This window comes from Sapajus apella, unplaced genomic scaffold, assembly GCF_009761245.1.
Source record: "Sapajus apella isolate SASKATOON/1434 unplaced genomic scaffold, GSC_monkey_1.0 scaffold12, whole genome shotgun sequence".
NCBI lineage: Eukaryota > Metazoa > Chordata > Mammalia > Primates > Cebidae > Sapajus > Sapajus apella.
In genome coordinates, this window is record NW_022436952.1 from 35,815,239 (window position 1) to 35,827,277 (window position 12,039).

Genomic DNA, 12,039 nt, shown 5'->3' on the forward strand with positions numbered 1-12,039 from the left:
CAAGAATGAGTTATCTACCTATAATAAGACAAGTTGAAAATAATTCTGCACGTTCCTGTCATTTTTGTTTGACTTTGGTTATGGCAGCTTATTTTCTGAAGAAGTTTATTTTTATTTTGTTCAACCTTGTATTCTTTTCCTACATGGCTTCTGAATTTTGGTTGTTCTTTCAAGGAATTAACTGGATTTTTTTTTTTCTTTTTTTGGAGACACACTCATTCTGTCACCCAGGCTAGAGTGCAGTGCACAATCACAGCTCACTACGGCCTAAAACTCCTGGGCTCAAGTGATCCTCCCACCTTGGTCTTCCAAAGTACTAGGATTACAAGTGTGAGCCACTGGACCCAGCCCTCTCTGAAATTTTTAAAACAATTTTTATACATCTAACTTCCAGCTTTTATATAATAATTATTATTCTACTAAAAGGAATCAAGACTCCTTGAAGAAAGCAAAACTCCAGAGCAGAGGTAAGAAAAGGAGAAGGTACACCAGGGGCGGTAGCTCATGCCTGTAATTCCAGAACTGTGGGAGGCTGAGGGTAGATTACCTGAGGCTGGGAGTTCGAGACCAGCCTGACCAACATGGAGAAAGTGCATCTCTACTAAAAATACAAAATTAGCCAGGCATGGTGGCACGTGCCTGTAATTCCAGCTACTCAGGAGGCTGTGGCAGCAGAATCCCTTGAACTTGGGAGGCGGGGGTTGCAGTGAGCTGAGCTCGCGCCACTGCACTCCAGCCTGGGCAACAAGAGCAAAACTGTCTCAAAAAAAAGAGAAGGTAATTCTGGTATATCTTACTATTCCAGAAAATAAGGAAAGAATAATAGCAGCATGTAAGTCAAGACGACACAGGGACCTACTTAGAAGGGCTTTTCCTGACCAAATACGGGACAATTTGAGCATTAACATAATAATATGAATAGATGGATTAACAAATTCTATTTTTATTCAATTATTTAAAATATCAAACTTGAGGAAAAGAATATTCTTCTTTTTAAATTTATACAAATTTGTTTCTTAAATTTCTTTTTAGAGATGGGGTCTTGCTATGTTGCCCAAGCTGGTCTCAAACTCCTGGGCTCAAACAATCCACCTTGGCTTTCCAAAGTGTTAGGATTACAGGTGTCAGCCACCATCGCTGGCTGTTTTTAAAGTTAGTCAAGTGAAGCAATGGGAGCAAAGAAGGAATGCTCTTCTTTACATAAAAATACAAACTAATAAATGTGGAAGAAATGTTAGAAAATTACCATTTGCCAACTGCCAAAGGAATAATTTATTCAAGCAAAAATAATCATTGGATGCTAAAACTATTGGGTGAAAGGCTACGGGGAGAAAATTGGTATTTATTCAGCTTCATGTATTAGCACAAGAATTCTATGTTAATTTATATAAAAAGAAAAAAAAGCACTGTTACAATAGAGAAATACTGTGAACAGCATTTTAACCAAGTGATCAAACCTAATACTGCCTTTTGTCTGTGATGTAGTACATAAAGAACACATCACTCATTAAAATCCCTGCCAAAAATGTTTAACCTGAAGCTAATTATAAGGAAATAATCACAGAAGTCCAAATTGAGATACATTCTGGAAAACCACAAGCCTATACTAGGGAAAAAATGTCACAAAAGGTATGGGGAAAGGCTAAGGGATCATTCCAAATTGAAGGAGACTGAACAGCTTATGACATCAAGCTTTGGAATGGGGGTGAGGGCAGGACAAAGTATAAAGGACATTACTGATGTCAACTGGGGAGATAGTATTATATTTGCATTTTAATTTTCCTCATGATAAGTGTACTGTGGTTATACAAGAAAATGTCTTTGTTCTTAGGAGATACATGCAAGAGAGTTTATAAATGAGGAATAAAGCAAACTTTCAAACTGCTCAGCACAAAAAATACGTACTCAAACAAAGCAAATGTGGCAAAACGTTAACAATGAATACAATCCAGATGAGGGGTGTGTGGGTATAAAATGAATGTAGTATTCTTTCAACTTTTCTATAGGTTTAAAAATTTTCAACTGCTGGGGGGAAATTCTCCCAGTTTCTTCTTGGTATTTTGTCTTTAAAAGCAGCATTTTTTTTTTCATACATGGAATGTTGTTAACATATGTGTCAGGTACAGTGAATAAAAAAGAAAACAGAACACACCCCACGCTGCCTAAAACAGAACAATTAACAGAACTGATAAAATCCAACTCGCTTCATTCTAACTGCTCCCCACACAAACATGACCACTATTTTCTAGTACATTTATGTTTCTATTGTTTTCCATTTGAATCTTCAATCCTCAATCAAATTTCTGACTTTAAAAAACACTGGCCAGGTGCAGTAGCTCATGCCTGTAATTCCAGCACTTTGGGAGGCAGGTTGATCAGCTGAAGTCAGGAATTCGAGACCAGCCTGGCCAACATGGTGAAACCCCGCCTCTACTAAAAATACAAAAATTAGCTGGGCGTGGTGGTGGGCGCCCGTGATCCCAACTACTCAGGAGGCTGAGGCAAGAGAATCACTTGAACCTGGGTGGCTGAGGTTGCATTGAGCCGAGATCGTGCCACTGCACTCCACCCTGGGTGACAGGGCAAGGCTCCGTCTCAAAAAAAAAATAATAATAATATACTGGTTTCAGGCCGGGCGCGGTGGCTCAAGCCTGTAATCCCAGCACTTTGGGAGGCCGAGGCGGGTGGATCACGAGGTCAAGAGATCGAGACCATCCTGGTCAACATGGTGAAACCCCGCCTCTACTAAAATTACAAAAAATTAGCTGGGCATGGTGGCGCGTGCCTGTAATCCCAGCTACTCAGGAGGCTGAGGCAGGAGAATTGCCTGAACCCAGGAGGCGGAGGTTGCGGTGAGCCGATCGCGCCATTGCACTCCAGCCTGGGTAACAAGAGCAAAACTCCGTCTCAAAAAAAAAAAAAAAAAAAAAAAAATATACTGGTTTCTATAATTAACATTAAATGATATATCCTAAGATAAAATGGGAGGTGAAATCTATGTCATTATCCTAAATCAATTTGCTTTCTTATTAAAAGCATTGTACTTTTACCTGGTGGTTAACAATTGATTACCTTAAAGTATCAACCTACTACTTTATTTTTTTGAGACGAGGTTTTACTCTTGTTGCCCAGGCTGGAGTGCAATGGCGTGATCTCAGCTCACCACAACCTCCACCTCCCGGGTTCAAGTGATTCTCCTGCCTCAGCCTCCTGAGTATCTGGGATTACAGGCATGCACCACCATGCCCGGCTAATTTTCTATTTTCAGTAGAGTCGGGGCTTCTCCACATTGGTCGGGCTGGTCTCGAACTCCCAACCTCAGGTGATCCACCCACCTCAGCCTCCCAAAGTGCTAGGTTTACAGGAATGAGCCATCATGCCCAGCCAGCATCCACCTAGTACTTTTAAACAATAGGAGGCCGAGATAGGCGGATTGTTTAAGGTCAGGAATTCCTATTCGAGACCAGCCTAGCCAAAATGGTGAAACCTTGTCTCTACTAAAAATACAATTATTAGCCAGATGTAGTAGCAGGTGTCTGCAATTCCAGCTACTCGGGAGGCTGAGGCAGGTGAATCCCTTGAACCCAGGAGGCCAAGATCATGCTACTGCACTCCAGGATGGGTGACAGAGCGAGAGGCTGCCTCAAAAAAATAAATAAATAAAATAAATAAAATAAGTAATTAAGTAACAAACAATAGGAAAAATGGCCTAGTTACTCTTCCTGGTTGTCCTATACCTGACAATAAATTGTGTTAACTACCAGCAAGCAGCCTGGTATAAGAAATCATGGCATAGATTTCTTCCTCCGATCCTTAGCCAGAGTACAGTGGCATGATCATAGCTCATTGCACCCTGAACTCCTGGGTTCAAACAATCCTCCCACCTTAGCCTCCTATGTAGCTGAAACTATAGTGCACACCACCATGAACAGCTCCTCTTCTTTAACTTTTAATAAACGTATAATCCCAAGATTTATGTGGGGCCCAGTCCATTTAAGTCTTTTCTCAAATGCTACCTTCTTCCAGAGGGTATCTCCATAAAACAGTAACCATTTATTCTCTATTTTTCCTCACAGCACTCATCACTAAGTGACATTAGTTGGTTTTTTGGGTGGTGGTCTGTTTCCTCCACTAGAAGTTAAGCTCCATGATGAAGGCAGGGATTTTGTTGCCTTCTCAATGTCTAGAACACTGTCTGGCAATGAGTAGACACTCAGAAAATATTCGCCAAATAAGTAATCTTAACTGAGCTACCCAAGTTATATATTATTGTTTTCTATGAAAGACAAAAATTCAGTGTTTGCAAATTTGTTTTTTTCATCCACGAGAATAAAAAGAAACAAAGACAATGAAATAATCAATATAGTCATTATATTCTGCTTCTGAATGAAAACATTTGTAGAACACTGTGGGAGTCTCACAAGTTCATCAACATTACCTGTTTTTATCAAATACTGTCATTTGTGCAACAAATGTCTTTTCCCCATCCTCACGATTTCGTTTTCTTCTGGCTGGAAGCTCTTCATTGACATCTAAATTTAACAAACATTTCTCATAAATCAAATATTAGAACAAAAAGGATAATTTATGATATGTGGTCCCTTAAGATAAAACATGCTACATTTATCCCAAGTGAGGTACAAATTACACCAAAGTTGCAATATAATACACAGACCACACATTTCCCAGTTCTGCATTTTTACCATATATTTGTTCTTTTTAACACAACACTAACCCCACCATCCTGGCAAATGCTCATTTTTCTGCTTAGAATGATCTTTGCTAGGCCAACTCCTTTTCACTCATGCTAACTTTCCAAAAACTTCAAACAATACTTCAAGAGTCCAAGATTATTTCTTCCAAAGTGTTTCTCCACTAAACTTCACATACACCTGTATTGTATCACTCATCATTTTGCTGCAATCATTTAATTCATGTCTATTTCCCTACACTAGGCTGTGAGACTTTGGAGGATAGGACTGGATGTTTTAATCATCTTTGATTAAATTAAATCATCCCCAGCACCTATGTGTTTGTTGAATGAATACCTCAGACGAATTCAAAATTGTTGGAAGAATAGAGGGATGGGTAGGGAAATAAATTTGCAGCAAGTATAATAAAATGTTCATAGTTGAATCTAAGAGGTAAGTAAATAGGTATTCATTATAAAATACTTTTCATTATCCTTCACGTTTGAAAATTTGCACAACAAAATGTTAAGGTGGAGGTGAATTCACTGCTTGCTATAAAACTCAGCACCATGACTACCACGAAGTATTCCTTTATAGCAAACAGTGGTATAAATCATGGTACAATCATTCTCAATGACCATCTTAATCTCCAGTGATAAAATCTAGTAAAAAAAAATTACCAATATTTTCATTGGTTTCTCCATTAATCATTCCATTAAATTCTCTTCTTCCTGGACGAGTCACTCTAAATAGCAATGAGTAAGACTTCACCATATGGCTGTTACTAGGTTCAAATTCATTACTTGAAACTGCAAGGGACGGGAAATTTCCAGGTTTTGTTTGATTGAGGTCAGGATTCAAAGGCACCTGCTTTTTACCTGTGGGAACTTGCCTTATTGGACAACTTACATCCTGTAAAGGTAAAGATTATTAAATTTTATTTATTTGTACATATGCTGTAAGAATTATAATAAAACTTCTAATCATAGTTACAGGAAACATGACGAATAGGTCATGATCACCAAATGGAATGTTAAAAGTCTAACCATAATTCTGAAAATCGTGAGGCAAAAATAAAAATTTGAAATACCTATATTCCAAATATTAAAGCAATTGAGGTTTTCTCTAACATAATGAAATTATAATGACAGTATATCTAATATTTAGCTAACAGTGATGTGAAATAGTTGTATATTAGAAATATAGAATGAGGCCAGGCACAGTGGCTCACGCCTGTAATCCTAGCACTTTGGGAGGCCGAGGTGGATAGATCACCTGAGGTCAGGAGTTCAAGACCAGCCTGGCCATCATGGTGAAACCCCATCTTAAAAAAAAAAAAAAAAAAATAGAACTAAAGCATGTTGGCTGGGCACAGTGGCTCATGCCTGTAATTCCAGCACTTTTGGAGGCCATGGCAGGCAGATCACAAGGTCAGGAGTTCGAGACTAGCCTGGCCAACATGGTGAAAACTTATCTCTACTAAAGATACAAAAAATTAGCCTTATGTGGTGGCAGGCGCCTGTAATCCCAGCTACTCGGGAGGCTGAGGAAGGAGAATCACCTGAACCCAGGAGGCGGAGGTTGCAGTGAGCCAAGAACGCACCACTGCACTCCAGCCTGAGGGACAGAGCGAGACTCTGTCTCAAAAAATAAAGAAAGAAAGAACTAAAAGCATGCTAAATATCTCTGGTAAGGCTTTTTAACAATAACAAGAAAAAACGCTAAAATGTCAAACTCATGTACTTTTTAAAATCAGTTCTCTTAAATGTTTTATTTTAGCATGACAGTGACTAACAGGATCATTAGAAATGAAAAAACATGACAAATAATCCCATGGTCAGCAACATTACGAAACAATAAATCCATATAGTTAAAGTAGTTAACAGAAAGGATCATCACCTTAAAAAAAAAAAAAAAATTGGTCTTATTTACCAATGATCATCTTCTAAGTAATACTCTGTTATCGTGTAACTAGTTACACTGAAAAAGCATACCAGAAAAACTGGGAAGGATTGGAAGACCTCTATGGCAGTATCTTACAGCAAGATAAAATCTTATTTAAAATAATATTTCTTTTAAAATAAATACATACTGATAGTCTAAAAAAAACTTCTAGTTTACAAGACTATAAAGTGAAAACTATGGCGCCTCACCCACCCCCCAGGTCCTACACTGCAGAGATGACTAATACAAGCAGTTGGCTGTGTACATTCTTCAAAGAAAATGTCTATCACAATATCTTTTTCTTGAAACACAAGAATGACTCTATTTATATTCATATTTTATTCTAAGTAATATATCTTAGATTTTGATATCACCACTTACTGTAATGTATACACTGCTTGTGTAATGTGTCTGGGGAATAGGTAGGAGTAAGGAGAGATATTTACTAACTTTACATACATTTTCTTTCAAATCTATGTTTCACTCTGTGGCCCAGGCTGGAGCTCAGTGGTGCAATCACAGCTCACTGCAGCCTCGACCTACTGGGCTTAAGTGTTCTTCCTGAGTAGCTGTGACTACAGGCACACACCATCATGCCTAGCTAATTTTTGGTAGAGACAGGGTTTTGACATCTTGCACCAGGCTGCCTCAACTCCTAGGCTCGAGCAATCTGCCCACTTCTGTCCCCCAAAGTGTTTAAGATTATAGGTGTGAGCTATAGCACTCAGCCTTTACGTAATCTTTTTTTTTTTTTTAGACAGTTTCGCTCTTGTTGCCCAGGCTGGAGTGCAATGGCGTTATCTCGGCTCACCACAACCTCCGCCTTCTGGGTTCAAGCAGTTCTCCTGCCTCAGCCTCCCGAGTAACTGGGATTACAGACATGCACCACCACGCCCAGCTAATTTTGTATTTTTGGTAGAGACGGGGTTTCTCCATGTTGGTCAGGTTGGTGTCGAACTCCCAACTTCCAGTGATCTGCCCACCTCAGCCTCCCAAAGTGCTGAAATTATAGGCATGAGCCACAGCACACAATATAAACTTTTAAAAATAAAGTTCTACTGCCGCCTCTGAGCGCCTTGGGCTACTCCCTCCCAATGTTTGAGGCCCTTGCAGCCTGTGGACTTGGAAGAATATCAGCACTGGGACCCTGGACCCAGGCCAGTTCCTTCTCCTCTTGAAAACACTTGGGGATTAAAGGTGTATGTGTTGGCTTTGATGCGCTGACCAGGAAACATCCTAATACTTGTTTCTACAGTGAAATAACTTCATCTTATAAAAATGTGAAGTGGTCAGTTATGGTGGCTCACGCCTGTAATCCTAGCACTTTGAGGGGCTGAGGTGGGCGGATCATGAGGTCAGGAGATCAAGACCACCCTTTTTGTATTTTTAGTAGAGGTGGGGTTTCACCGTGGCTAGGATTACAGGTGCATGCCACCATACCCGGGTAATTTTTTGTATTTTTAGTAGAGAGGGATTCTACTAAAAATATATTTTTATATAGATATATATATTTTTTGTATTTTTAGTAGAGACGGGTTCTACTAAAAATACAAAAAATTACCCGGGTGTGGTGGCGTGCATGTGTAATCCCAGCTACTTGGGAGGCTGAGGTAGGAGAACTGCTTGAACCCAGGAGGTAGAGGGTGCAGTGAGCCAAGATCATGCCACTGTACTCAGCCTGGGTGACAGAGTGAGACTCCATCTCAAAAAAGAAAAAAAAAAATTGAAGCTATGTATTAATAAATGAACGGCTAATAACGCTGACAACAGAATTTCTTTGCCTGAGAGAAGTCTTACAAAAGATAATCTTGTGAAAAAAACTCTCTTAGCCGTTATCTAAAATGTCAACGGGTACAAATAGCTAGGAAATAAGCTAAGAGATTGAAATGGTAGGAAAGCAACTTAATTGATTCCACGAGATGCTAAAACAGCTTCTCCATTTTCAGACTCCTACAGCAGAAAGTTTTGTAGACACTTAAAAGACTAGAAAAACTACACAGATATGGGAGGTTAGCAAAAGAGGTTATCGGTTTTAGAATTTGGGCATCTACATATTTCTTAAGCTTTTAAAATTTAAAATTCAGCTTTAAAATATAATATATTTGCATAAACATGCCCAATTAAGCAAATTATTCCACTTAATCTAGCAATATCATTTTATTGACATTACCTTTCTTTTTTTGTGGCAAACTTTCACAAGCAGGACTTCCAGGGTAACAGAATTTTGTTCATTTTCTGAGTTTTGTGATGGCTTATCTAAATAGAAAAATCAGTATTTTTTAAAATATTTATACATATATATATAAAAACATAGTATTAATTTTGTTAATAAGTCAGAAAATTTCAAACAGAGACTTCCCATAATAAAGACATCTTAAAAGTTTACTTATTTTTTTCAGGGCCAGGCACGGTGGCTCATGCCTATAATCGCAGCAGAGGGAGGCTGAGACAGGTGGGATCACTTGAGGTCGGGAGATCTCAACCAGCCTGACCAACATGGAGAAACCCCATCTCTACTAAAAATACAAAATTAGCTGGGCGTGGTGGTGCATGTCTATAATCCCAGCTACTTGGGAGGCTGAGGCAGGAGAACTGCTTGAACCCAGGAGGTGGAGGTTGCAGTGAGCGGAGATTACGCCACTGGACTCCAGCCTGGGCAACAAAAGTGAAACTCCGTCTCAAGAAAAAAAAAGTTCACTCATTCTTTTTTCCTTAAATCAGTTCCAAACTTACAGCAAACCCTTTAAAAGCCTTTATATATAGTCTAAATAAACCCTCACAAGACAAATATAATTACCGTCCTATATGCTGTAATTTTTTTTTCCCATTAGATACAGGTTGTGCTCTGTTGCCCAAGGTTGAGTGCAGGGGCACAATCACACCTCACTGTAACCACAAGCTCCTGGGACCAAGTGATCCTGACACCTCAGCCTCCTGAGTATCTGGGATTATGGGCGTGAGCCACCCACCATGCCCAGATTATAAGTATAAAAAATATTCACCAACACTTCGGGAGGCCAAGGCAGGATGATCAATTGTGGCCAAGATTTAAGACCAGCCTGAGCAACACAGAGGCCTCGTGTCTAGAAAATGTCAAAAAAATTAACTGGGTGTGGAGGATGGCATGTGCCTGTAGTCCTAGCTATTCCAGAAGCTAGGTAGAAGAATCTCTTGAGCCAAGGAGTTCGAGGCTGCAGTGAGCTGTGATCCTATCACCACCCTCCAGTCTGAGTCAAGAGTGAGATCCTGTCTCTAAAAAACATATATACATTTCCATTATATATACACATGTGTATGTATGTATGTGAATATTTGTACCTTATATATACCTTTATACATATATATGTATTTTTTAATTCTTTTTTTCTTTTTGAGACAGAGTCTCGCTCTGTCGCCCAGGCTGGAGAGTAGTGGTGTGATCGTGGCTCACTGCAACCTCTGCCTCCTGGGTTAAAATAATCCTCCCCACCATAGCCTCCCGAGTAGCTGAGACTACAGGTATGCATCATCACACCTGGCTAATTTTTTTTTTATTAGAGATGAGGTTTCACCATGTTGGCCAGGCTGGTCTTGAACTACTGACCTCAAGTGATCCACCTGCCTCAGCCTCCCAACAGGTGTGAGCCACCATGCCTGGCTGGCAACACCTTTTTTTCCACATAAAAACATTCTTATTCGGGCTGTGTATGTAAAACACATCTGATCAGTTTATTTGGAAGCTGCATCCAGGATAAAAACACTTTAATACAGCAAAAAATAATCCAATGTTGGCTGGGTCAGGTGGCTCACGCCTGTAATCTCAGCACTTTGGGAGGCCTAGGCGGGCGGATCACCTGAGGTCAGGAGTTAGAGACCAGCCTGACCAATATGGCGAAACCCCATCTTAAAGAATACAAAATTAGGCCGGGCGCGGTGGCTCAAGCCTGTAATCCCAGCACTTTGGGAGGCCGAGGCGGGTGGATCACGAGGTCAAGAGATCGAGACCATCCTGGTCAACATGGTGAAACCCCGTCTCTACTAAAAATACAAAACATTAGCTGGGCATGGTGGCACGTGCCTGTAATCCCAGCTATTCAGGAGGCTGGGGCAGGAGAATTGCCTGAACCCAGGGGGCGGAGGTTACGGTGAGCCGAGATCGCGCCATTGCACTCCAGCCTGGGTGACATGAGTGAAACTCCGTCTCAAAAAAAAAAAAAAAAAAGAATACAAAATTAGCTGGGTGTGGTGGCACATGCCTGTAATTTCAGTTACTCAGGAGGCTGAGACAGGAGAATTTCTTGAACCCGGAAGGCGGAGGTTGCAGTGAGCTGAGATTGCACCACTGCACTCCAGCCTGGGCAACGAGAGTGAAACTCTGTCTTAAAAAAAAAAAAAAAAAGCCAGGCATGGTGGCTCAAGCCTGTAATCCTAGCACTTTGGGAGGCCAAGGCCAGCGAATCACAAGGTCAGGAGTTTGAGACCAGTCTGACCAACAGGGCGAAACCCCGTCTCTACTAAAAATACAACAATTAGCTGGGGCATGGTGGCGCATGCCTGTAGTCCCAGCTACTTAGGAGGCTGAGGCAGGAGAATCGCTTGAGGTTGCAGTGAACCAAGATTGCACCACTGCACTCCAGCCTGGGCAACAGAGCAAGACTCTATCTCAAAAAAAAAAAAAAAAAAAAAAAAAAAGCTGGGTGCAGTGGCTCCTGCCTGTAATCTCAGCACTTTGGGAGGCTGAGGTGAGAGGATCGCTTGAGCCTGGGAGGCAGAGGCGGCAATGAACCGAGGCCGCTCACTGTACTCTAGCCTGGGTGATGGAGCAAGACCCTGTCTAAAAAAATAATAGAAAAGAAAAAGAAAAAAAAAATCACATTTTAAGAATTTAAAAACTATTTTTGCTTGTTTTGACAGAGGGTCCCACTATGTTGCCTAGGCTCTATTCAAACACTTGGGCTCAAGCAATCCTCCCAGCTCAGCCTCCTAAGCAGCTGGCATTACAGGCAAGCATCACTATATCTGGCACATTTTAGAGAACTTGATGTTGGTTTTCTATCCTGGTTTCTTAAAAATATTTTTAAAAACAAAAAAGGTACAAATAAACCTTGGATGGAAAAGAAACACAATATGTCTACTTCCAACTTCTACTAGTTTCAAAGTTATAATAGAAATTATTTTCTTTTTTTTTTTTTGAGACGGAGTTTCACTCATGTTACCCAGGCTGGAGTGCAATGGCGTGATCTCGGCTCACCGCAACCTCCGCCTCCTGGGTTCAGGCAATTCTCCTGCCTCAGCCTCCTGAGTAGCTGGGATTACAGGCACGTGCCACCATGCCCAGCTAATTTTTTTGTATTTTTAGTAGAGACGGGGTTTCACCATGTTGACCAGGATGGTCTCGATCTCTTGACCTCGTGATCCACCCGCC

General features: G+C 40.6%; 1 protein-coding gene across 2 annotated transcripts in view; it reads right to left on the bottom strand.

Moving 5' to 3' along the window:
• SUZ12 (SUZ12 polycomb repressive complex 2 subunit) overlaps nucleotides 1-12,039 on the bottom strand; it is a 74,723-nt gene that overhangs the window by 23,526 nt on the left and 39,158 nt on the right. For both annotated transcript variants that reach the window (XM_032280948.1, XM_032280949.1), the window contains 3 exons: nucleotides 8,806-8,891; nucleotides 5,372-5,603; nucleotides 4,439-4,532 (listed from right to left, as the gene is read on the bottom strand). In XM_032280948.1, coding sequence (XP_032136839.1) covers nucleotides 4,439-4,532; nucleotides 5,372-5,603; nucleotides 8,806-8,891 — 412 coding nt within the window. The remainder of the gene's footprint in view (nucleotides 1-4,438; nucleotides 4,533-5,371; nucleotides 5,604-8,805; nucleotides 8,892-12,039) is intronic.